This window comes from Pan paniscus, chromosome 6 (assembly GCF_029289425.2).
Source record: "Pan paniscus chromosome 6, NHGRI_mPanPan1-v2.0_pri, whole genome shotgun sequence".
In the NCBI taxonomy this organism is placed as follows: Eukaryota; Metazoa; Chordata; class Mammalia; order Primates; family Hominidae; genus Pan; species Pan paniscus.
In genome coordinates, this window is record NC_073255.2 from 193,393,483 (window position 1) to 193,419,794 (window position 26,312).

The following is a 26,312-nucleotide window of genomic DNA, read 5'->3' on the forward strand; positions in this document are numbered from 1 at the left end:
TCAAGCGATTCTCCTGCCTCAGCCTCCGAGTAGCTGGGATTACAGGCGCGTGCCACCACGCTCAGCTAATTTTTGTAGAGGCGGGGGGTTTCACCAGGTTGGCCAGGCTGGTCTCGAACTCCTGACTTCAGGTGATCCACCCGTCTCGGCCTCCCAAAGTGCTGGGATTACAAGCGTGAGCCACCGCGCCCGGCCGGATTTCCCTTTTAAATGTGAAGGCACCTCCATGCTCATCGCGAGCCTGACGTCCACGCGGCGCCCACCCGCGGGCGCGCCTTCCCCGGGCGCCACCTGCCCGGCTGCCCCCGCACCCGGCTCCGCGCAGCTCTGCGCGCTGTCGCCCTCCGGCCAGCAGGGGGCGCCGCCCGCCCGCCCCGCGCAGCCGCCTCTTCCCCGGAAGTCCCGCCTCGGCCGGAAGTCGTGCGTCCACGCGTTTCGAAAGATGGCGGCGTCCAGGAGCGCGTGAGAGGCCGGGCCGGGCGGCTCTCAGGGACGCGTGGTCCGCATGAAGCGCAGAGGCGGGCGCGGGCCGCGCCGCGGTCCTGCTGGCGGTGGGGAGAAGGCCCTGAAGAGGCTCAAGCTAGCGGTGGAGGAGTTCGTGCACGCGACTTCGGAGGGCGAGGCTCCCGGGGGTTGCGAGGGGCGCGGCGCCCCGGTGAGCTTTCGCCCAGGAGGGAGAAAAAGCCGTAAGGAACTGAGGAAGGAGAAGCGGCACCTGCGGAAAGCACGCCGGCTGCAGAGGACGGCGGGCCCCGACCAGGGTCCCGGCCCGGGAGGCCGAAGCGGAGCCGAAGAAGCCAGCGGTCCCCGGCGGGACACGGAGGAGCGCGCCCGCCCAGCCCCTAGTCGGGACCCCTCGCCTCCCAGGAAGCCGCGGCCGTCCCGGGTCAAGGCCAAGGCCACGGCCGCCACCGCAAAGACCAGACCCTCCGCAGCCGCCACCGCCGCTGCCCGGAAACGGGCGCTTTTAGCGGCCAACGAGGAGGAGGACCGAGAGATCCGGAAGCTGGAGCGTTGCCTCGGTTTGAACAAGCGCAAAAAGAAGGACGGCAGCAGCTCCGTGCCGCTGAGCTTTGCACGCGACGGTCTTGACTATATTCTGGGAGCCCTGGAGTCTGGGAAAAATAGCGGCTTGTACGACAGCAGTGGTGAGGAGGAGGAAGATGCCGGACAGACACTCCCCGAAAGTGACTTAGAGAGTGACTCCCAGGACGAAAGTGAGGAGGAGGAGAAGGGAGACGTAGAAAAGGAAAAGAAGGCGCAGGAAGCAGAAGCGCAGAGCGAGGACGACGACGAGGATACAGAAGAGGAACAGGAGGAAGAAAAGGAAAAGGGAGCGCAGGAGAAAAGGAGGGGGAAGAGAGTCCGTTTTGCAGAAGATGAAGAAAAGAGTGAAAATTCCTCGGAGGACGGTGACATAACGGATAAGGTATCGTGTGAACACTCTCTAGGCCCTCTGGGATTTCCTTCAAAATAACGGGACAGGGAATGGGGCGTGAGGCAGAAATGACACAGACTTAGTGTCTTGATAATGGTTTCAGCTGAATGTGAGTAAATCGAGTACGTTACTCTATTCGGTCTTCTTTCATGTTTTTAAATTTTCATAATGTAAAGTTTAGGAGAAAAGCAATATAGAGACATTTTTATCCCGGGGTCTTAAGGGCCATTTCCACAGTGCAGCATCTTCGTTCTGTGTTTACCAGCCCAGGTCTCTAAACCTGTTAACCCTACCTCATCTGTTAAGGCCTCTTTCGAGTATCCGAGGACATCTGCCGTGCCCGACTTTTAGAGTGAATTTTCTAAAACTCGAAGCTAATTTACAGCACTCCCTTAGATAAAGTCCAACATTGAATTAAAGATAAAGGCTGAGGCGGGGCAGATCATTTGAGGTCAGGTGTTTGAGACCAGCCTGGCTAACGCGGTGAAACCCCGTCATTACTAAAAATACAAAAAACAGCCGGGCGTGGTGGCAGGCACCTGTAATCCCAGCTACTTGGGAGGCTGAGGCTTGAACCAGGGAGGCAGAGGTTGCAGTGAGCCGAGATCGCGCTGCTGCACTCTAGCCTGGGCGAGAGAGCGAGACTCTGTTTCAAAGAAAAAAAAAAGTTCAGAATCTAGGACGTAGCAATCAAGGCATTCATGGGCTGTCATCTTGCATATTTTATCTCAGCGTTCCTTTGCATGTAGCTCATGGTTGGAGGCAGCTGTGTGGAATTGCCTGCATTTCCTTCTCCCCACATCGCACTAGTTCTATGTATGTAAATATTCAGCTTCTATGTATACAAATATTCTTTATTGAACCAGGTTTAAACTACCTAGCAGTGAGGATCGTGCCTTGCAAATGTTTGTGTCCTTAATGATTTGCAAACACCACCACCCCCCTTGATAATTTAGGAAATGGCAGTGAGTTGGTTTTGATTTTTTTTTTTTTTTTTGAGACTGAGTCTTGCACTGTCGCCTAGGCTGGAGTAGTGGTGCAGTCTCCGCCCACTGCAAGCTCCGCCTCCCAGGTTCATGACATTCTCCTGCCTCATCTCCCAAGTAGCTGGGAGTACAGGCGCCCACCACCATGCCCGGCTAATTTTTTGTATTTTCAGTAGAGACGGGGTTTCACTGTGTTAGCCAGGATGGTCTCGATCTCCTGACCTCGTGATCCGCCCGCCTCAGCCTCCCAAAGTGCTGGGATTACCGACATCAGCCACCGTGCCCGGCCGGTTTTGATTTTTATCATATAAACTTAGATATCACTTTTAAACAAGTTTGAAATTATTTTTAGGACACTTTCCCTCCAAAACTAGCGGTATGTCTAATTTAGGTGCTTGTATGCTACTGTGCCTGCAGTAAGTTAAGGCCGAGCAAAAGCGCAGTAGATAGGGCTCTGTTGGAGTTGAGCAGATACCAGAGGTGCACAGCTGGGTCTGAAGAGCTACACAGGGGAAAACGAGATGGTGAAATGTATTATTAATAGCATTAATGGAAATAATGACAGGCACAGCCTGGTGAGTGGAATGTTTACCCATATACTAAGCACTCAATAAATCTGATGTATTTAAGCAGCAATGATCAGTAGCAGCTTCCACCAGTTCTTGGAAGTTTAATATTTAAATGCATATATGGCAAAGAAAAAACACAGGATTTGGTCAGTGTAAATTTTTTGTAATTTATTTCTCTTTTCAAGCAGAGTCTTTGTGGAAGTGGTGAAAAGTACATCCCACCTCATGTGAGGCGAGCTGAGGAGACAGTGGACTTCAAGAAAAAGGAAGAACTAGAAAGGCTGAAGAGACATGTAAAAGGTCTACTTAACAGGTGACCTTGTAGTATTGTTACACTGTATCACTTAAAGAGGTTGTCTGTTTTCTAAAATGTAGGAATTATCCCAGCAATTCAAATAGAAGTGATGGGGACAGTCGATTGGATCCTTTCTGTTCTTGGCTTGATGCACCGAGACCCATGAGACCCATACCTCGAGAAGGAGAGGATACCCGACTGTTGGCTTACTTTGAATCCCTTTAGGGTTTGAGAGCAGCCCAAATGCTCACATTGTTATTCTGAGAAGCAGGAAGGAAAGGGGCAGAGGTTCTTTGTCTAAGGACAGTGTTGGAAGGACTGGCCTATGTCCCCTCTCTGCAGAAACACATTCACCTGGTCTTCCATCCTCCTTACTCATTGCTCATGTCTGCATTTTGTTGTTACCCACTTTAAGAACAGAATATTTAAAAAACTGATTGGAAACCATACAGGTGGGGCTTTGTCAGTTACGCGTGCCCATCAGCTCTTTGGTTTTGAGGATGTGTGTGTGTGCATGTGATTCTGTGTAGGTTTTTTTTTTTTTTTTTTTTTTGAGATGGAGTTTTTGCTCTTGCTGCACTGGCTGGAGTGCAATGGTGCTATCTCGGCTCACTGCAATCTCTGCCTCCACCTCCCGGGTTCAAGCAATTCTCCTGCCTCAGCCTCCTGAGTAGCTGGGATTACAGGCATGCGCCACCACACCAACTAGTTTTGTATATTTAGTAGAGACGGGATTTCTCCATGTAGGTCAGGCTGGTCTCAAACTCCCGACCTCAGGTGATCCGCCCGCCTCGGCCTCCCAAAGTGCTGGGATTACAGGCGTGAGTCACCGCACCGGGGCAGTTCTGTGTAGTTTTATCACATGAAGATTCGAGTCACCACCACTGCAATTGAGATAAAACTCACCACCATCTCTCCCCTGCTGCCCCTCCGTGGCCTCACCCACCCCCTTCCCCCTTGTATTGCTTTTTGTTCCCTGTTATCCTGGGAATGTATGTAAACCTCTATTTCAGTGTCGAGTTCAGTGTTAGCACAGGTTCACAGTGAGTAACCTTCCACGTACGTATGTGTGTAGTGTCCCCCACTACCCGTTCAAACAGAGCAGACTTTTCTAGTGTTAGGAACTAAGGATTTTTGTGCCACCTAAGAAAGAAAAGGTTAGCATTTTTTCTAACAACACGTCCTAAGGCTGGACCCTGCCTATGGGATATCAGGTCAGAATATTCAGGGGAATATCCTCACGTATGTTTCTGTAGACTTAATCCAGGGTATGCCTCAGTGTGGCCACATTTCATCTTGTGAAGACAGCAATTACATTGTTTTGGGATTCCAGAATATTATGTGGTTATGAATAATATATGCTGGGTTATTGGGGCAAGATAAGAATAGTTAAGGGGTCAAAAGTGTACATAAAAATAGAATATATTGTTGGTATGGGTAACTCTTTAATTTTTTTAAATTGAACTGAAAATTCCTAATTGGAAACATTGTTGCTCTCTGTCTTTATAATTCTCTGCAGGTTGAGTGAACCCAACATGGCTTCCATCAGTGGGCAGCTGGAGGAACTGTACATGGCCCACAGCAGAAAGGACATGAATGACACCCTGACCTCCGCTCTCATGGGTGCCTGCGTCACTGCCTCGGCCATGCCCAGCAGACTGATGATGGAGCATGTTCTCTTAGTCAGCATCCTTCACCACACAGTTGGAATCGAGGTACAGTTGTACCTTTTCTCCAGGCTGTCACTAGTGTCTCATGGTGATTATTTTAATGATAGGCTTGATAAGTGCGTAATTGTATGCTGTGGGTGGTTCTTGTGTCAATTCCTTTTTGTTCTGAATAAATACTCTATTGTCTATGTCATGTAGTTGTAAAGAGCATTCAGGAAGTACTTGATTTTGCTTAACTTTGCTTTTTTGTTCTGTCCATTCTTCTTTTTTTTTTTTTTTGAGACAGGGTCTCGCTCTGTCGTCTAGGCTGGAGTGCAGTGGCACGATCACAGCTGCAGGCTCAAGTGATCCTCCCACCTCATCCTCCAGAGTAGCTGGAACTGCAGGCGCACACCACCAGGCCTGGCTAATTGTTTTGGTGGGAGCAGAAGTGGAGTCTCACTCTGTTGACCAGGCTGGTGTCAAATTCCTGGGCTCCAGTGATCCTCCTGCCTTGGCATCCCAATGTGCTGGGATTACAGGCGGGAGCTGCCATGCCCAGCCCTGTTCTGTCCAGCCTAGCATGTCTTTTATGTTAGTTAATTTTCTTCTCGACTGACATCTCAGACGTGCCTTCATTTCCTTTGCACTTCTCCCTTAACACTGATTTATTTCAGATGTTTGGAAGATAACGGTTGGTGTGGTCTCACTACTGAGGTGTTGGTATTGATGGGAGATGTGAGAGCACTGGGGCATGGAGCTGCCTGGACATGTTCAGGGAGACCTGGTGCCCTTTCTGTGTCGTGGCCCTTTCTCATCAGTGAAGTGGGCTTTTGTCGGGATTGAACTGAACAGTGTACAGAAAGCATCTGGCACCCGACAGGTGCTAAGTAAATGTCCACCCCACCCCCACATCCCTTTCGTATTCTTCTTGCTCCACAACCCTTGTGGTTAAAGTCAGAGAGGCTCTTTGGTGATGGCCCTGGTTCCACAGTCACTGCCCTCTTCTGGGCCTGTTCTTTCTTAATTGAATACAGGAAAGTCATAACACTCCCAGTCAGTATCCCAGTTCCCCCAAGGTAGCTGATTTCAGATGTGTCGAAGGAAATCCGTCCAACTAAAGGAGATTGTTTTGAGGTTGGTGAACGAATGGAGGGTTGGGTCAGTGAGGCTTAGTTTTCCCATGATACAGTATTTACATGCAAATGCAGTGTTTAACCCATTTGGATCTTTAAATGATACAGTCTCTTTTAATGGTGGTTCTCTTAGTTTTTTGCCTTCTGACAGCTCTACTCCAAAAAATAGGCCACAGCAGCACAGCATCCCTAAAAGTCTAATTCCCTGGTGTACGTTTATATACTTTCGTCTCCTCCTCACCTTTGATCCCAAAGTGTCCCGGTGAGATCAGGGCAAACCTTTACTGAAGCCTGCTTTGCAGTGCAGCAGGCAAAGCCGCTGAAGCGCTATGTGAAATTCCCAAGATCACATGTCTTGTTAAAAGTACACAGAACTTGTTTTCTGGGCTCCTAGGCAAGCATGCTTTCTACTGCAATGCTAGTCACATTCATTTCATTTTTATATTACTTTCTCTCAATTATAATCTTAACAGTTATTTAGAGTCTTACCGAGTGGGGTCTCCAAAGCTTGCTTTAAGATGCAGATATTTGCCAGCCAGGCACGGTGGCTCACGCGTGTAATCCCAGCACTTTGGGAGGCCGAGGCAGGTGGATCACGAGGTCAGGAGATCGAGACCAGCCTGGCCAAAAAGGTGAAACCCCGTCTCTACTAAAAATACAGAAAAAAATTAGCCAGGCATGGTGGCGGGCGCCTGAAGTCCCAGCTACTCCGGAGGCTGAGGCAGGAGAATGCCGTGAACCCGGGAGGCGGAGTTTGCAGTGAGCCGAGATTGCGTCACTGCACTCCAGCCTGGGTGACAGAGCGAGACTCAGTCTCAAAAAAAAAAAAAGATGCACGGATTTGCCAAAATGAAGTAGCCTTCTTGTCACTGGGGCTTCTGTGCTGAAGGCGGCATGGGGTGGGTGGAGATGCTGCCTGAGTGCAAAACATGCTGCACCGCGCACGGTCTGTGTCACTTAGATGAGCTTGTGCCTCCGAGTCTTCCTGTGTCCAGTCGTTAAGGTCAACGAGTTAGTTCATGTAATAGGCATAGGAAAGAGCTGGCCCACAATAAGCGCTCATTGAAGGCTCATTATTTATGTACAGAAGGAGATTTTCGTGTTTTAATTCTGTTCTTCCTCTGGCTGGCTTTTCCTACCACTGCAGATTTCTTTGTTGTTGCTAGATAATGTTCTGATCCACATTTTTCCATGTCTAGCAGTAGTCGCATGGTGGCAGCTTTTTGAAAGGCCTGTGGGGCATTAGGAAGCTGAGGGCCGGAGAGAGGGGCACAGGCCTGAGCATCTGAGTGCAGGACTCTTCTCAGCTACATGGGTCATCTCAGATATGAAAATCTGCACCAGCTGCTTTGGGAACCCTCTTGTTGTTTATTTTTTATTTCTAAGAGCTGTGCTCGTTTTCATGTATGAGCATGTGGGAGTCTGTTTTCTTGTCATTACAAAGTGATGGAATCACTGGGTGCCATTCCTGGGCCCTGTGATTACCATAATCAGGGCCATTCTGTGACTTTCTTGGTACCTCCCTGTCCTCCTAGAGGACACTGGTATGCTTCAGCTGACTTAATCATCAGAATGACCTTAGTATAGGCAGTGTATCAGTGAGTTACAGGAAAAGCCACAGACCGTGACCACCCACGCACATCAGGAATTTACTTGATTGGAAAACATGAGATTATTGGGCCGACTTTCATTTAAACCTTTGCTAATTGCATGAAGGACAATGAAATGACTTGTTCCGAAGGGAAGTCATTACACTACTTTAGCTAATGACATCCACGGAAACTTCTGCCAGCGTGTGATGAGCTTTCAGGGTGCTGGCTCCATTCAGCTGCTCTCAGTCCTGTACCGAGAAAAACATTCTGTGTTAAAGACGATGGTGTCAGCTGCTGAATTGCTTCTGTAAGTCCTTTAAAACTCAGAAACCCAATCTATGTAGATTCGTGTTAAAATTTCCACGTCAGAATTAACGTACAGGATGTGCTTGAATAACTACCAACATGAATTTTACTTATATTCTTAAATGTTATGCTGTTATATTTTATTTTGAAGACATTAAATGGAACTTCAGATTTAGAATTTTGAGAAATTTTGATGTAATATACATCATTGAAAACATACAGCTGGGTGCGGTGGCTCACGCCTGTAATCCCAGCACTTTGGGAGGCCGAGGCGGGTGGATCATGAGGTCAGGAGATTGAGCCCATCCTGGCTAACATGGTGAAACCCTGTTTCTACTAAAAATACAAAAAATTAGCCAGGCATGGTGGCAGGCGCCTATAGTCCCTGCTACTCGGGAGGCTGAGGCAGGAGGATGGCGTGAACCCAGCAGGCGGAGCTTGCAGTGAGCCGAGATCGCACCACTGCACTCCAGCCTGGGCGACAGAGCAAGACTCCGTCTCAAAAAAAAAAAAAAAGAAAGAAAAAGAAAATATACATGAATATGTCTTATGCCTGAATTTTTATTGACGTCTGCAGAATTCTAATTTACTTTAAAAAATTATATTTGAATGTAACATGGTAGCCATAATAGAATGTGTCTTCCAGTTTATCTTCATTGAAGGGGCTTGAATGGAAACTACAGGTTGGCTTGGTTAAGTCTCAGGTCTTTACAAACTGAAGTGTATATCCATTCCATCAGAGCTGGCCTCCAGGAAGTCACTGTGGCCTCCCGCCAGTCTGTTGCCTTTCTCTGGATTCTTCTAGCGTTGATTTTTTTGCAGTCCAGCAATGATGTCTGTGTACTTCCCCATTACATTCCAGACTGTCTGGTGGATCTCAGCCTTGCCTGCAATTTTCACTGACACCCTTAGATCTCCATCCAGTCCTGTCTGGATGGCCCCTGTTGAAGCTTAATAACCCCTGAGCTGGTTTTGTCCAGCCCCACTAGCTTGCTGCCCCTCACGTAGTTCCTGGTTACCCAGACCAGAAACCTGGGAGTCACAGACCCTTCAGCTTTTACAGCCGGTGTCACACACTGCCATGCGTTGCTGTGTTACCCAGGCCCTTCATCCCTGGTCCAGCGCAGCTGCGTTATTTAGGCCATCATCTCCTGGCTGGGCTGTGGGGGTCACTCTGTGTCACCACCATGTCCCTGCTTCCGCCTTCTCCCTCCAGCCCCAGCTTAAGTTGAGATTTGACGGAAAATGATGACACGATAGTGTTGCCAGCAGGACTGAAAACGACTGTTTCTGCCTTCAAGTTTTATTATCTCTGTTTTACACAGTGAAAAAACAGGGTTCCAGGAACTTGCTGAAGACCACACAGACCCATGTGCAGGTCTTCTCATCCTTCAGTCCACAGTTATGGAATTCGGGATAAAATGTACCAGAACAGCACAAGGAGAACACTTAGGCCTTGCTTAGCTCCACCAGGCCCGGCAGTTCCTGGCCCCAGTTCCGCCCCTCAGGGCAGTGTCTGGTTTACCTGCTGGTACCCATCAGGGCCCAGTGCCCCTCAAACCACTGGCTGAGCCAAGTGAGTGTATTCACAAGCTACCTTAGTGCCAGAGACTCAGCCCTGGGAAAGTAGGGCGTCTCCTCTGTGCCACCTGGAGCCCTTCCAGAGATTATTAAGTACCTGTCTATTTGGCAACCTCTGATATTCAGAATGTGTTGCGTTTATCTGTTTTAGAAATCACTCGTATTGCTTCCTTGTAAGAAATGAATTTGGGGTAAAAATCTGCAAAAAAATCTTTTAAGAAATGAATATTGTTAGGTAGTGGAACTTTTTTTTTTTTTTACACAGTCTTGCTCTGTCGCCCAGGCTGGAGTACAGTGGCGCAATCTCAGCTCACTGCAACCTCCATCTCCTGGGTTCAAGCGATTCTCTTGCCTCAGCCTCCCAAGCAGCTGGGATTACAGGCATATGCCACCACGCCCGGCTAATTTTTTGTATTTTTAGTAGTCACGGAGTTTCACCACGTTAGCCAGGATGATCTCGATCTCTTGATCTTGTGATCCACCCGCCTCAGCCTCCCAAAAGTGCTGGGATTACAGGCGCACACCACCACACCTGGCTAATTTTTTTTTTTGTATTTTTAGTAGAAACGGGGTTTCACCGTGTTAGCCAGGATGGTCTTGATATCTCCTGACCTTGTGATCCACCCACCTCCGCCTCCTAAATTGCTGGGATTGCAGGTGTGAGCCACCGCACCCGGCCAGTAGTGGAACATTTTGAGAGACATAGGTGTGTTTTTAACATCATTTTTAACAGTTTTATTTTTCCAAGGAGTCAGAACGGCTGCTGGCCAAACAATGCCCCTTGGTTGTTGATTTTAACAAGACGAAGGTGCCCTTGCGTCCAGGCTGGGGCACTCTGGCCGGCTGCTCTGGGTTGCCGAGGGATGCCTTGTTGGAATGCCCTGCCTTGTGGCACTTTGTTAATTTAGAAAGTGCCAGTTCTGTGTGTTGAAGGAGAAAGGAAGGTTTCTAGGAATAACATAATGATTTTTTTTCTGTGTGGTTCTTTCAGGTCGGTGCCCACTTTCTGGAGGCAGTGGTGAGGAAGTTCGATGCCGTCTATAAACACGGAAGCGAAGGGAAAGAGTGTGACAACCTGTTCACTGTCATTGCCCATTTATACAACTTCCACGTGGTACAGTCTCTCCTCATCTACGACATTTTGAAAAAACTGATTGGAACTTTCACCGAAAAAGATATTGAACTGATCTTGTTAATGCTGAAAAACGTGGGTTTTTCATTGAGGAAAGATGATGCTTTATCACTTAAGGAACTGATCACTGAAGCCCAGACCAAAGCTAGCGGGGCAGGCAGCGAGTTTCAGGACCAGACCAGGGTACGCGTGCGACGCTTGATCTGCTTCCTAAGTCCCTAAAGCTCACAAACTGGCCAGAACCTAAAAATCAGTATCTGGGGTAAATATTACACTTGCTTTCCTAGTGATTTCTGTTTTTTCTGTCTCATCCTGTTCTCTGGCTTTAATATGTGAATGGACCTTATTCCTTTACCAGAAAAATATTTTGTGAATTTAAAAACTGATTTATGTAACATTCATCCATTAAAAAATGCTTACCGAGGAGGCCACAGGACATGGGGCTCTAGGGTCAGCCTGGGTTGGACTTTGGGCTCTGCCACTTGACAGCAGCATAACCTGGGTCTTCCGAGCCTCAGTTTCCCCCTCTGTAAAACAGGGACTGATCACAGCTCCCACTTTGTGTGCCGTTCAGATGATGAGATGTGTGGAACCGCGTGTTCCTGGGAAGCCGTTTGGGGAAGAACCCGAAAAGGGTTAGTTTGAGAGCCTGGAGGGGGCGTCACAAGAGAAAAAGGCAGAGTTCAGGTCTCTGGCCCCTTGTTAATTACTGCAGGGAATTGAGGGTTTTATCCTAGAGGCATCTGAAGGGTCCCAGCAGGTGAATGACAGGTTGGAGTTTTCCTTCTGATGGTCACTTTGACTCCAAGGCAGAAAGAGGCATGAGGTGGTCGAAGTCAGGAGGAGTTTTGCAGGAGCTGGGGAGTAGGTGGTGGCAAATGTTGGGATCGTGGCAGTGGGTGTGGACATGGGCGTCAGAAGTGACCAGACCTCATGTGGATTGGGGTGAAGGGAAGAAGGGCTCAGGGTCACCCATCAGGGGCACAGGGGACCGTGCAGGAGGGGATGAGGATTTAGGACAGGCACCTCCATTTTTGAAAGACTGGGTTAGCTGTGAACAGAGTGGGCTGAAGGGATATGGGGCTGCTCTCGTAGAGGGGGTCCTGGGAGCCATGGAAGTGGGGGGACTTGCCTGGCAGCAGGTGGGCTGTGAAGAGGACCTTCAGGTTAAGGAGCACTGACGTCTAGCTGCAGGCAGGAGGGAGAGCTGGCAGGTGAGAAGGAAATGAGGATGGTCCCAGGAGCCAGGGAACACTAGTGTCCCCAGGAAGAATTCACGCCCGTGTGGGATCCTGAGGACCAGCAAGAGGAGGAAGGGATTTGCATTTTGGGCTGAATTGTGACGGCGGTCCTGACTGGCTTATCCTGGTCCCCAGAGAAGCCAGTCTGAAGAGGAGGGGGCTGGAGAAGGGAATGGGAGCAGCAGGCTCTATGGTGGTTTCAAATGGAGAAGAGACAGAAAGTACATTAGTGGCCACCTAGGGCTGGGGAGCTGGCTGGGGAGTTGGGGAAATGGGGAATGGTTGTTAATGGGCTTGGAGTTTCTCTTCTGGGGTGATGAGAAAGTTCTGAAATTGATTGTGGTGATAGTTGCACAACTCTGAATGTGTTAAAAGCCACATAATTATATACCTTACATGAGTGAGTTTTATGCTATGTGAATTCTGTATCAATAAGAAGTTGACATTTGGGGACATCTCAGAGGGTATGTGGGAATTCTTTGTGCTGTTCTTGCAACTTTTCTGTATGACATTACTTCCAGTTTTAAAGTTAAAAAAATTACAAGGCCAGTGGTAGGAGAGAGGATGTCCAGAGCAGGTCGCCGGGGGCCAGGGTGGGAGCAGGAGCGTAGTAGAGGCCGGGGTGGCCGAGTAGGTGTGGACGGTGCGGAAGGGTGAGGTGTGTGGCGAGCAGAAGGGAAAAGTGAGATCTCTGGGGAGTTTGGGTTCCCACTTGACGTTGGGAGACACATTTCCATTTTGAAGTATTAGGTAGCCCTGAGTAAGCGGCTGAGACTAGTTTAAACTGTCTCTGCCTAAAGGCTGTCCTGACTTTGTATCGTGGCAGTGGCGGCCATGTGCATCAGGTGTGGTAGATTTCTTGCCAACTTGAATGGGCCGTTTAGACTGTTTGAAATGATGGACTTTCCATTTTTTCATTTTTCTTGAAGATTCGGTTTATGCTAGAGACGATGTTGGCCCTGAAGAACAATGACATGCGCAAAATTCCAGGCTATGACCCCGAGCCCGTGGAGAAGCTGAGGAAACTGCAGAGAGCTTTGGTGAGTCAAGGAACTTTCAATTCTGCTTTGCTCAGAGCTTCCGTGTCAGCATGAGCCTGTCATGAAAATCAAGAAATAGTCAGACCTGCACGTCAGGGTGGTGTCTGGTGAGTGAGAGTGCTCAGAGACAGAGTGAACACGGCTCGGTTTTCCTCAGGGGCTGTCCCAGTGGTCTGGGCGCGCTCGTGCAGAATGTCCGTGTGTGGGGAAGCCCATGTTGGGCGAGCGTCCTCTTTGCCTCACCCCGGGTGCTAAGCTTGGGCTGCACCATTGGATCATCCGATGCTTTCAGAGAAGGCCAAGTCCCCATCCGGACCAAGGAAACTGGGAAGACGTAGGTCCTTTGACTCTCTCTGACATGCAGCCAGGATGGAGACTGGGGCAGCCTCCCTGTCGGAGTGAGTCTTTCAGCCCCTGTCATCTCAAGTCCAAATCATTGCTGACCCAGGCTCTTCCAGGCATGTGCTCACCTGCCACTGAGCCTGAGGCAGCTCTGTCACTCTCTCCTGTTGGGACAGCTTTTCAAACACAGCGTGTTTGGGGTGATGGACTCTCAAACACAAAACACTGAGTTTACCGCTAGTTTTGGCATTTTTCCAAACAGGCTAACCGTCCCAATTGCCAGTGACCCATTCCAGTATTCATGCACCAGAAATGTCATGGTCAAAAACAAAAAGCCACCAGTGATGGAAGGACGGAATAGGAACCAATTAAAAGCATTTCATTAGCTCTTCTCTCTTCGTCAGGTCCGCAACGCCAGCTCAGGTTCTGAGACTCAGCTTCGCGTCTCCTGGGACAGCGTCTTGAATGCGGAGCAGACAGGTCGCTGGTGGATTGTGGGGTCCGCCTGGAGTGGGGCCCCGATGATCGACAACAGTCACCATACGCACCTGCAGAAGCAGCTTGCGGGGACGGTAGGGACACCCATGCTCAAGGCTGCCAGGCAGAGGCACCCCCCTGTGTGGTGTGTGGTCCCGGCTTTACCTGGAGCAGCTCTCTTACTGTTCTTGAATGGTCACTGAAATGTACAAGGTTTATTTGGAGGCCTTACAGAAATTGCTATTAATATTACATTGTGATATAATTATTCCATTTCTGTTGTATCTTTTTATTGGACTTTAAAAGATCTAAAAGTTGAATGGCACGGGGCAGGGCAGTGCATGAGGACCTGAACGCTCACGGGGCAGGAGTCCGTTGCTGAGACCCCTCAGGCTGCCCCCTTGGGCTGTGCATTCTAGGCTACAGGCTATGGATTTCACATTGTGGAAATTCAAGCCCATTTTTCATCCAGACTTCCCTTGTTAGCCCCTCATGTCCTTCCCTGTCCCAGATTCTGTGTCAGTCATGGTCACGGTTTCCCAGGATCTGCCAGTGACTGGTTCTCTGTTTTATTCATCGTCGCTTGCCCTGAGGTTGAACCACGACTGAGAAGCCTCCTACATGAGTGTTTTCTCCCCCAGCGGCTGTGGCTTCACTGTGTGTTCCCCTTGCACAGAGGGGCGTTGCCCGAGAGTGGACTTGGTGCCGACGCTCATCCACCCACATAGACCTCACAGTTCTATTCAGTGACACTGAAGTACAGTTTGGCATCTCTCGGGAGGCAGTTTGCATGGAGACATGCGTATGACTTGTCCATTCATCGTGCTTCCAGGTCAGTTCAAAGATCCTAGAACTCGCCCGGAAGCAGAGGATGAACACGGACATCCGGAGAAACATATTCTGCACGATAATGACAAGTGAAGATTTTTTGGATGCTTTTGAAAAGCTTCTGAAGTAAGCATTTGTGTGCACATTTTGACCTATTAATGAGATGCTGTAAAATAAGTAAGTTGATTTGCTTTTTGAGTTTTGGACGACTGAGTCTGATGCTGCTTAGGGAGGACTGGGCTGTTCTCATGACCATCCGCTCACGCTGTTGGATTCGTGCATCTCTGGGTTAGTCATCTTGTTCCTATTAATTTGCCTCTAGTAGTTCCTCATTAGAACATTTTATGATATATAAAGATTGGGGGTTTGGGGGTTTTTTTTTGAGACAGGGTCTTGCCATGTTGCTCAGGCTGGAGACTGGGGAGTTTTGACTGAAAGTATCTGATGACCTTGTCAGTGGCTGTTGGTTGTCATGAATTGCTTAAAAATACATACATCTTCATAATAAAGCTATTCTGATTCTTCATTTAAAACATCCTGGTATAGTTTCTATAATTAGTTGTAATAAGATTTTAAAGATCCTGTAATCCCAGCTACTTAGAAGGCTGAGACAGGAGGATCACTTTAGCCCAGTAGTTCAAGACCAGCCTGGGCAACATGCTGAGACCCCATCTCATTTAAAAAAAAAAAAAAAAATTTAAATGTACCTGTGTAGTTTTATGAGGTACTTCTAAACAATGTAATGTTAATACATATTATTTTATTTGCTTCAAACTAGGATGAAATACAGGGAGAACATGGTTCCTTTTAGGATTCTGATAATTAGGGTTTTATTTTCTAAACTGGGGTTTCTAGTTGAAGTGGAAGTCCTGAGTTTCCTTTGCCTCTCTGTGGCCTTGCTGTTTTGCTGAAAACATCCCATCTCCCTAGTTACCCTTTGTCTCTAAAAGGGCTCTTTTGAGGAGAACTCTTATTCTCTAGTCAGCGGGTCTAGCTTATCCTTTGTACTCGGAAGGACTTCTTTTATTTTTCCTCTGGTTGACTTCATGTTTTGAAAATTTTGACCTATCAAACTACGTGTATTAAGCAATAGTTTTTCCCATTGTTATTCATCAAAATCATGAGTTATGAATCTCAGCTTTTAATCAACATGAATTGATAATCAATGCAGCTGAAACTCAGTTGGTTCTTTGGGCCGCCTTTGCCGCCTGCGCTGCCTTCACCTGAGTGCTCTACGTGGGGCTGTGCTGTTTGCAGTGGAGCTGGTGCTTCTCTCCTGAGGTACAGAGTGTCTGCCTCTGTGCAGAGGCGGCAGCCTCAGCCGCATTCGGATCTCACCAGAAACTGGAAGCAGCCCACATGCCCCTCAGCTGGGGAAAGGATAAACCATGAGACGCCGTCTAAGGGATACTTACTACTTGGCATCACGAGGGGCAAACTCCCAAGGCCCCAAGAGCATGGTGACTCTCGAGTGTATTCTGCCGTGCAGGAAGCCACCTTGCCCTGAATCTATGTGACAGAGGCAGAGGCAAAACTAGAGGGACAAAAGCAGATTAGCAGTGGCCCACGGCAAGGGTGGCTCACGGCCCCAGGTTCTCGCGGGTGATGGAGAGTTCTGTTTCGGCATTGCCGGTGGTGACCTGACCATATGGGCTTATCCACACTCAGGACTCTACACTACAAAGGATAGGTTTTACTGTGTGTGAGCTCTAACTCAAGTTTTACAAACGGCGGCTGGCACCGTGGCTCATGCCTGTAATCCCAGCACTTTGGGAGGCCAAGGTGGGTGGAACACCTGAGGTCAGGAGTTCGAGAGCAGCCTGGCCAACATGGCAAAACCCCATCTCTACTAAAAACACAAAAATTAGCTGGGGGTGGTGGTGGCACCTGTAATCCCAGCTACTCGGGAGGCTGAGGTACAAGAATCACTTGAACCGGGGAGATGGAGGTTGTAGTGAGCTGAAGTCATGCCACTGCACTCCAGCCTGGGTGACAGAGCAAGACTGTCTCAAAAAAAAAAAGTAAGAAAATGTGAAGTCATTGCCATAGCAGGAACCAGCTCTAAGGGCACACACGATTGAGTCAGTTTATTGTCAGCCGGGCACAGCTGTCGACTTTTGCAGCTGGCGGGGGACCCCCTAGATGGTCTTGTCTCCTCTGACATTTTGCCACATTGTAGGAGAAGCTGAGGACCAGAGAGGTTGTGACGGGGCTGGGCCCCTAGCTGGTGTCTGCCGCTGCCTCCACCTCCTTTACGTGGCTCGCCTCTAACCAGACCCTTCCAGGCGGGAAGATGTTCCCCTGAGAGGTATCAGCCATTAAACTTTGGAAGTCGAGTGATGTTCCAGTCATTGCTGTTCTGTTTTCTAGGCTTGGACTTAAGGATCAGCAGGAGAGAGACATAATTCACGTTCTCATGGATTGCTGCCTTCAAGAGAAAACTTACAATCCCTTCTATGCTTTCCTGGCTAGCAAATTCTGTGAATATGAAAGGAGATTTCAGGTAGCTTAGTGCGGAGGCACCAGTTACATCCGCTCTACTGTTTTTTCCACACTGGCTGCCTGGCTCAACCCACCTGCAAAGGAGTTCCCCAAGTCAGGAGGCCCCTGATATCCCCGTCACCTGGTCCACGCTGGCTGCCAGGCCACCTTCACTGGGAGCGGAAGTGGGAGGGCTAGAGGGGAGTGTCAAGGGTCCACCATGTCCTCATGTCACCTGCTTCTGCCACAGATGCAGGCAGTGTGGCCAGGCCAGCAGGAGCACCTCGTCGGTTCACAGTGCACCAGTCTGTTCTGATGCCCCTCGCTGTGGCCTTTTCCTTAGAATGTTCTGTTGGTATCTGCTGATTTGGGGGGAAAAACTGCACCAGAAAGAGATTCTTGTGAAGCTGTTTGGGACTGTGCTCTATAGGCAAGAACAGTGAGGCCACCACTAAAAGTCTTGATGTTTAGAATATTAAAAATAAGATAATAAGAAAATACCTTTAGGTTATGTTGTTAGTGATATATTATAATAATTTGTGGCCGTTTGCCTTTTTTCTCCTTTTGACTATGATACTAGATGACTTTCCAGTTCAGCATATGGGACAAATTTCGGGACTTGGAAAACTTGCCAGCTACGAATTTCTCTAATTTGGTTCATCTGGTGGCCCACTTGTTGAAGACAAAATCGCTTTCCCTTTCCATCTTAAAGGTTCGTGTAACGTGTGAAAATATTGAAAGCAATGGAAATGGGAGTGTAATTGTTTACTACCTGGTAAATCAGGTCCTGTTTTACCAGCGTATTTTCTTCGATTCTGATTCATCTGAAAAGTGCTTGCATTATCCTAGCCAGCACAGAAAACGGCCAGACTAACAGGTGCTACAAATTGATCTGGTAAATGAAGGCGCCGCTGCAGTTCTTCTGCTAATCTGAATGAATGTGTTTTGGAGCTTGAGGTTAATTTGCTGGTCCTAATTATAAAATCCTGAACTGGTCACTGTTAGTGAGGAGAAGGGTGGATGAAGTAGGGCCTGGTCTCCTTAGAGGTGAGGTGAGTTTGCTCACGTTGATGTAAGGTGTTTTAAAACTGTAGGCTTTCTCCTGCCCTGCTGTGTTTTGGGACTTTGCAGTGGACCATGAAACACAGACATCTTTTTTCCCCCCCCAAAGATGGGAGTTGCTCTGTCGCCCAGGCTGGAGTGCAGTGGTGCAATCTCTGCAACCTCTGCCTCCCGGATTCATGCGATTCTCCTGCCTCCGCCTCCCAAGTAGCTGGGATTACAGGCTCATGCCACCACGCCCAGCTAATTTTTGTATTTTTAGTAGAGACGGGATTTCACCATGTTGGCCAAGCTGGTCTGGAACTCCTGACCTTGTGATCTGCCCTCCTCAGCCTCCCAAAGTGCTAATATTACAGGTGTGAGCCAGTGCGCCCAGCTGAAACCTAGACATCTTATCAGGTGGAGTTGGGGTTCGATGTGGGCCTGTAAGGCTTGGATGGTGGGACCAACAGACTCTGAGTAGCCTAAAAAAAATTGGAGCGCCTGGGGGGCAAAGGGAAGTGAAAAGCAGAGATAGTTGAGGGGCGTTGACTGCAGTGGCCCAGACCCACAAGACAGCCGCAGCCACAGCTTCCTGTGTGTTTCTGTGTGTCGTGTGCAGTTCATCAGCATGCCCGCTCCAGTTCACCCTGCGTCCCTTGCTGTGTGGTGTCCAAGTTTGGCCACTGTACTGAAAATGAGGGCACTGAGCCTTACGCCCAATCCTGACAACTGGAATAACTTAGCTCATGGAGGAGGCGTTGCTCCCCTTCCGCTCCCCTGCCTTGCCTTTCGCTCGCCCAGGCATTGCGCTCATCCTGGAACAGCACGGATGCTACCACCGATGAGCGGGAGAGGCGTGGCAGGAGCACACCCTCAGGTGTAGAGCTTTAGAGATGCCCCCCGCCCTGCCCCTCCGGGCTGCTCTCCTTCCGAGTTTCTCTGTGTTTCGACCATGCTTTTGTGGTCTCGCCGCGTCCTCGGGTCTGCAAGCGCCTGTGATGGTGTTCGGCTGCGCACCTCCCTGTGGGTAGCATTCCCGTCACCATGCGTTTAGTCCCCTCCTCTAGCTCGCTGACATTCAGCTAAGATTGCAGTGGGTCCACGTTGGCGCCCGTGAGTCTGTTCTGGGTAGCATCCTACTGTATACGTATGCTTCAGTTTATATACTTATTTATCCTACTGATCCGTGTTTAAGTTATTTCTGATTTTTTGATAGTTTTCTAGGGGAGAGATATATATGGGTTAGTCTTCTAGAAGTAAATTTTATATATATATATATATATATATAGTTTTAATTAGGGGATGGGTACTTCTGGGAATGGAGGTAATTTATGGTTCAGTTCTAGATACTGAATTTCTGATTCATAAGGTGTATGCCCCGGGAATTCCACTCACACTGCTGAGTTGTTCTCAACGGTGGCTGTGGCCGGCCACACCTCTGCCAGCAGTGTATAGGAATTCCCAAGGCCCACATCCTTGCCAACAGGTGTTCATTTCTTAGCTCTGGAAATAGCTTCTTAAATCAGGGGTAGAGTGGGGGAAGGCGGGAGATTAATTTTTACTCTAATTAACTATATTACAAATCATTGAAAAAGTTGGCTAAATCAGTGTAACTTTATTTTTCTCCATGTCCTGACCATTAGGTAGTTGAATTCAGTGAATTGGACAAACCCAGAGTCCATTTTTTACGAAAAGTATTAAGTATCCTATTAATGGAAACGGAAGTTGAAGACCTCAGTTTAATTTTCACAAGGTATGTGCCCCACGCTTTCCGATGAGACATGGAAGAGAAATGAAGAGATTGTTTTCACTTGTGTTGATTTAGAAACATGAGGTTGTACTATACGTGTAGCTTAATCTTTTCGGTTTTATTTTTAAGCTGGTATGCATTAGATCTGGGGAATAGAAACTTGTCTGCTAGCAAACTAACAATGATTGTTAATAATAAAATATGTTAAGAAGTTCTTAATTGAGAATTTTATTTTTAAAAGAAACTGGTTATGTCTCACTATGCGAGATACCCAGGATTGAGATCTAGGAGAGGCCAGCTCAGCCCTGACGTGTGTTTATACGATTCCTTTCCAGAGTATCTGACAACCCAAAGCTGGGGATGTTACGTGAGGGTTTGAAGCTTTTCATCAGCCACTTCTTGCTAAAGAATGCACAGGCCCACAGAAGCGCCGACGAAGCCAACGTGCTGAGAGAGAAAGCTGACCTTGCAACGAAGTGTCTGCAAGGAAAAGCTTCCCTGAGAATGTAGTCAGGGAAGGAAGGAGGGCAGGTGGCCCTTTGACTGTAAAATATCCTTTGTAAACCCAAAGGCTTATTCTGTTGCCTGCGTGTGAATGTTTGGTAGAGCTATATCATTGTCTGTTAATGTATTATATTTTGAGATTTTTTTTGATCTAAGGTTTTATTGTTTGTATTTCAAGCCATTTTCAAATAACTGTATCTTGGGGGTGAGAGGAGAAGGAGGGAGGGAAAAAGGGTCAGGCACACTGGACAGGGTTCTCTAAGCAGTGAGGCTGGTGTGTATGATTGTCTTAAAATTTTTTAATAGATATGGCCGAGCGTGATGGCTCACCCCTGTAATCCCAGCACTTCGTGAGGCCAAGGTGGGCAGATCACTTGAGGCCAGGAATTTGAAACCAGCCTGGGCAAAACTCTGTCTCTACTAAAAATACAAAAATTAGCCAGGCATGATGGCACATGCTGGTAATAGCAGCTACTGAGGTGGCTGAGGCACAAGAATTGCTTGAACCCTGGAGGTAGAGGCTGCAGTGAGCCAAGATTGTACCACTGTACTCCAGCCCGGGCTAGACAGTGAGACTTTGACAGTGAGACTGTCAAAAAAAAAAAAAAAAAAAAAAAAAATTAATAGATAAAACAGGCCACTAGAGGGTGCAGTTATAAAGAAATTGATGAGGTTTTTACCTTTTTAAAATATTGGTTAGAAGTTCAAAAACCATCCCTTAAAGGTGATTCTTTTTTTGAGACAGAGTCTTGCTCTGTCACCCAGAGTGGAGTGCAGTGTCCTGTAATCTCAGCTCACTGCAACCTCCACCTCCCGGGTTCAAGCGATTCTCCTGCCTCAGCCTCTTTAGCTGGGACTACAGGGCACGCCACCACGCCCAGCTAATTTTTGTATTTTAGTAGAGACAGGTTTCACCATGTTGGCAAGGCTGGTCTTGAACTCCTGACCTCAGGTGATCCACCCACCTCGGCCTCCCAAAGTGCTGGGATTACAGGCTTGAGCCACCACGCCCAGCTTAAATGTGATTCTTGATACTGTTTTAAGTATTTGGGTTGCAGTTAACTTTGGCAAAGTCAGTCGACATAAGCCCTGTGGATATGGCCTTATGTACACTGTAATGCAGACAGGTGCTTTTCATCATTCATGTAACATTCTCACACAGTTGAGGGTAGTCATCTCCTCACCAATTCCAAATTGTAAATGTACTTTCTTAAACAACTCTGAGGTCACCAAACAGTAGTTATTTGACTGTTAATAGGTGCTACTTGCTTGCAAGGATTTGGAGATGTAAACATGAAGAAAATATAGTTACTGCCTGCAAAGAATTAACATCTGTCTAGTGGGAGAAACAAACACACCCCACTCACTAAGTATGGAAAACTGATTCTGGGAGGAAGCAGAAATGTCCCTAGGTAACAGCATGTATTGCAGATACCCAAATGTTTATTGTTTTCTCAGCCCTTCAATTTTGCTTTTCTCTCTCAAATGCTACAGACTCAGTTTAAATCTTACCTTTGATTGTTGAAAAAAGTCACTAAGATGTGAATACAGAATAGACATTGAGAAGTTATATATGTCCAAAACTCATCTGTCCAGCAGTCACCGTCCTCTTCAGAGTGGTCACGTTGGGCAGATGGGCACAGGTGCTGGTGATGCCCCTCCTGGGCAAAACGCCCCATTTGTGGCACTTTCAGATACTATTTATTTGCTTTTTAAGAGAGAGACAGGCTCACTCTGTCACTCAGGCCAGAGTGCAGTGGCACGATCATAGTTACCGCAGCATCAAATTCCTGGACTGAAGCAGTTCTTTTGCCTCAGCCTTGCGGATAGCTAGGACCACAAGCAGTAGACAAGATCTCCGTATGTTATACAGGCTGGCCTCAAGTGATCCTCTTACCTTGGCCTCCCAAACACCGGGATTATAGGTGTGAGCCCCCGTGCCTGGCCTCAAATTTTATTTTAGCTCTACCCTATGGCAGTTTGTGTTTGGAAATCGTGATGTGAAGTCATCAGTATCTGTGCATATCTCTAAACTAATGGTTTAAGCTTTGAAGCATGCGCAAGCAACATGAACAACTGAATACAGAAAGTAACTGAAAGCAGCACAGAGACTGTGTCGTCCCTACAGACTTCTAACCCTGCATTCAGCAACATCATTCGACCCGAGGCCAGATTCAAACCCTATGTCTTCTAGCAGGTTCTGAATTTAGAGGACAAATAAGGTGACAGGTACTAAGAGAAGAGTGAATTAAGTGAAAATCTTCCCTTTGTTAAGGAGCTTTTTAACAAGAGTGTCTTTGCTGGCTGGTGATTGGGATGTAACAGATCAGTTCTACTGGACTTGTAGCTTGATAGTGAAATAAGGAGCTTGGGCTAAGGTATAAATCAACACACTGCTTCCTTCCTCCAGAAGGTCTTACTGTGAAGAAAAAAATGTCAGTTGAACTAAATCGTGCTTCACGCCTCGGTAGATTTGCATTCTGATGCAAGCCCCCAACCTCACAGACCAAGAGGATCCCTGGCTGCCTGTGAATGGCCCACATTTGAGTGGTGCTAACTTGATGTGAGTAGGCATTAATTATGGGTGCGGCTACTAAGATGGGAAAAACTGTCACGACAGTGGCACCACCTGATTTCATGATGTACCATATGCAGTAACCCATGTTTGAGGTACAGAATTGAAGCTGATTTTTCTGCAGAAGATGAATTTCTATAAACAATCCCATTTTTATATTTTATTATTAAAACAAAAATACCTGTCTTTGCTAGAGAGTATATGTATGACTTCAATTATTAGCTATGGTTTGCATTTAGTATATGGCAGATTGCCTGTAAGTCTGTTCATTTTAACAACATACGGGGCTGGGCACAGTGGCTCACGCCTGTAATCCCAGCACTTTGGGAGGTTGCGGGTGGATCACTTGAGGTCGGGAGTTCGAGACCAGCCTGGCCAACATGGCAAAACCCCGTCTCTACGAAAAATATAAAAATTAGCTGGGCATGGTGGCAGGCACCTGTAATCCCAGCTACTCGGGAGGCTGAGGCAGGAGAATCGCTTGAACCTGGGAGGCGGATGTTGCAGTGAGCAGAGATCGTGCCATTGCACTCCAGCCTGGGAACAAGAGTGAAACTCTCAAAAGCAGAAACAAAAACCCAACATATATGGGCTGTTAGATAGTAATTGTAATTTAGTATAAATAGTAAATGAGTACATCTTGATTAAAAGCTATGAATTCAGAATTGCTTTTAAATATATAGGGGGTTTTTTGAAATTTATTACAGTGCGATTGAAAATACACTTAAAATACTGCAGGATGCTTAGTGCTCAGTGTTATGTATGAACTTGTGGACTTTACAATGCAGGTTGAGAACTGCTAATGTATAGAATGACTAAACAGCTGTCTTTCAGGGAATCTCATTTTTAAAGGTATAAGGAACAAACTTTAATGTATTGAAATGCATAAATAAAATTTTTTATATTTTGTTTAGAGTAACAGTGAATGTTTATTTTGAAAGACCAGCTTGGCCGGGCACGATGGCTCACACCTATAATGCCAGCACTTTGGGAGGCCGAGGCAGGTGGATCACCTGAGGTCAGGAGTTCGAGACCAGCCTGGCCAACATGGCAAAACCCTGTCTCTACTAAAAATACAAAAATTAGGCGTAGTGGCAGGTGCCTGTAATCCCAGCTACTCGGGAGGCTGAGGCAGGAGAATCACTTCAACCCAGTGAGGGGAGGTTGCAGTGAGCTGAGATTGCGCCATTGCACTCCAGCCTGGGCAAAAGAACAAGCCTCCGTCTCAAAAAAAAAAAAAAAAAAAAAAAAAGCTTTGGTGGTAAACTGAGGTCTATACCTTTCCTTTACCTTTTAAAGAAGGCTACTTAGCTCTATGATTTAGGAAGAAAGATTCATTCTCTCCACCCCCAGAGAGAGAGAACGCCCAGGAGGTGGAATGTTAACCACTGGAGAACTTGGGGAGGTTTATGCGGGTGAAGCGTGTTCTTGGAACTTTTCTGTAAGTGTATAATTGTTTCAAAATAGATGTTTTGAAAGCATTCATAATTCAGAACTCATTCTATAAAGATCTAAAATATACTATTTTTTTACAAAAGTAATTAAGCAAACATTCAAATCACCTTTGCCTCCTTCTTAAAAAACTGCCTAGGCCTTAGCGTACATCTGCCAAGATTTACCTTAACTTTAGGGTGGGTTGGTTTCCTTCAGCTTGGTCAGGTGACCGCCTTAGCTCCCTGTCGCACTACCTGCATTGGCAGGGGAGGGTGGGAGAGCTGGAGAACGGAAGGAGGGAAGGTCCTGTCATTGACCGTGCTCAGGGGCTTCGGTATCAAGAACTGCACTGATGATGGGCTTGGTGTCAGTGGGTGTCCAAATTACCCAGGCACCTGCATCCCTATAGGGTTGAATAGAGTGTATAGGAGTGAGCTGGAAGATGCCAGCACCCTCCCCCTCTCCCCACTGTGGCAGGTGTCTGACTGGCCAGGTCAGCTTCATTCATTCATTTCTTTTTTTTTTTTTTTTTTTGAGATGGAGTCTCACTCTGTCTCCCATGCTGGAGTGCAGTGGCACAATCTCAGCTCACTGCAACTTCGGCCTCCTGGGTTCAAATGATTCTCCAGCCTCAGCCTCCCAAGTAGCTGAGATTACAGGCATGCGCCACCGTGCCTAATTTTTGTATTTTTAGTAGAGTCAGAGTTTCACCATGTTGGCCAGGCTGGTCTCAAACTCCCGACCTCAAGTGATCTGCCCGCCCCGGCCTCCCAAAGTGCTGGGATTACAGGTGTGAGCCACCGCACCCGGCCCCGTATACCATATTTTCTTTATCCATTAGGTTGATGCTGTATCTTGGCTATTGTGACTAGTGCTGAAACGAACATGGGAATGCAGATGTCTCTTTGAAATGGTGACTTAGTTCTTTTAGGTGTATACCCAGTTGTGGGATTACTGGATCATATGGAAGTTCTATTTTTAATTTTTTGAGGAGCTTCCCTACTGCTTTCCATAATGGCTGTGCCAATTTACATTTCCACCAACCGCCTGTGAGGAAAACGGTGTGGGTTCCCTTTTCTCCATGCCTTTGCCAACACTTACCTTTTGTGTTTTTAATAATAGCCATTCTAACAGGTGCAAGGTGATAGTTCATTGTGGTTTTGATTTTCATTTCCCTGATGATTAGTGATGTTGAACATCCGTATAACTGTTGGGCATCTGCATGCTTGCTTTGGAGAAATGTTTATATGCATCCTTTGCCCAATTTTTATCAGGTTTTTGGGGGTTTTGATTTGGTTTTGTTATTTGTGGGTTTTTGGTTTTTTTTTTTTTTTTTTTTGCTATTCACTGGTATGAGTGTATTTTAGATAGTGACCCCTCATTAGATCTATGGTTTGCAACCATTTTCTCCCACTCGGTAGGCTGTATTTTCATTTTTTTTTCCTCTCCCGTGCAGAAGCTTTTTAGTTTGATGTAATCCCATTTGTTTAGTTTTGCTTGTGTTGCCTGTGCTTTTGGAAAAGTTCACATCCAAAAAGTTATTTCCTAGACCAATGTTGAGGAACTTTTTCCCTACGTTTTCTTCTAGGAGTTTTGTGATTTCAGGTCTTAAAAGATTTAAGCCTTTGATCCATTTGAGTTGATTTTTGTGTACGGTGTAAGATAAGGATCCAGTTCCATTCTTTTGCATTGGAGATCCATTTTTCCCAGCACCGTTTATTGAAAACATTATCCTTTCCTCACTGCGTATTCTTGGTGCCCTTGTCAAGTATTAGTTGACTGTGTATGTGTGGGTTTATTTCTGGGCTCTGTTCTGTTCCCCTGGTCTATGTATCTGTTTTTATGCCAGTACCAGACTGCTTTGATGACTGTAGCTTTGTAATGTGTAGTCATGTGTCACATAATGACATTT

The 26,312-nt window shown here is 47.2% G+C and overlaps 1 protein-coding gene across 2 annotated transcripts; it reads left to right on the forward strand.

Moving 5' to 3' along the window:
• The first annotated feature begins 399 nt into the window (after positions 1 to 399).
• On the forward strand, positions 400 to 23,881 carry NOM1 (nucleolar protein with MIF4G domain 1). 2 transcript variants are annotated; one of them, XM_014345879.5, is made up of 11 exons: positions 400 to 1,429; positions 3,179 to 3,306; positions 4,808 to 5,003; positions 10,544 to 10,867; positions 12,855 to 12,965; positions 13,712 to 13,879; positions 14,617 to 14,738; positions 16,983 to 17,115; positions 17,674 to 17,805; positions 19,781 to 19,890; positions 20,223 to 23,881. In XM_014345879.5, the coding sequence occupies exons 1-11, from the start codon at positions 506 to 508 to the stop codon at positions 20,395 to 20,397; spliced, it is 2,523 nt and encodes an 840-aa protein (XP_014201365.3). In that variant the 5' UTR covers positions 400 to 505; the 3' UTR covers positions 20,398 to 23,881. The 2 variants fall into 2 exon arrangements, with proteins under 2 accessions (XP_014201365.3, XP_054971551.1); XM_055115576.2 differs by having other exon boundaries at positions 403 to 1,429; positions 3,182 to 3,306.
• Positions 23,882 to 26,312: the final 2,431 nt, after the last annotated feature.

Bases quoted from the DNA above. Each gene is read 5' to 3' on its own strand.
- NOM1 (XM_014345879.5), top strand. From the start codon at position 506: ATGAAGCGCAGAGGCGGGCGCGGGCCGCGCCGCGGTCCTGCTGGCGGT. The intron at 10,868-12,854 runs GTACGCGTGCGA...TTTTTCTTGAAG, and splicing joins AGTTTCAGGACCAGACCAGG to ATTCGGTTTATGCTAGAGAC. The intron at 14,739-16,982 runs GTAAGCATTTGT...TCTGTTTTCTAG, and splicing joins GCTTTTGAAAAGCTTCTGAA to GCTTGGACTTAAGGATCAGC.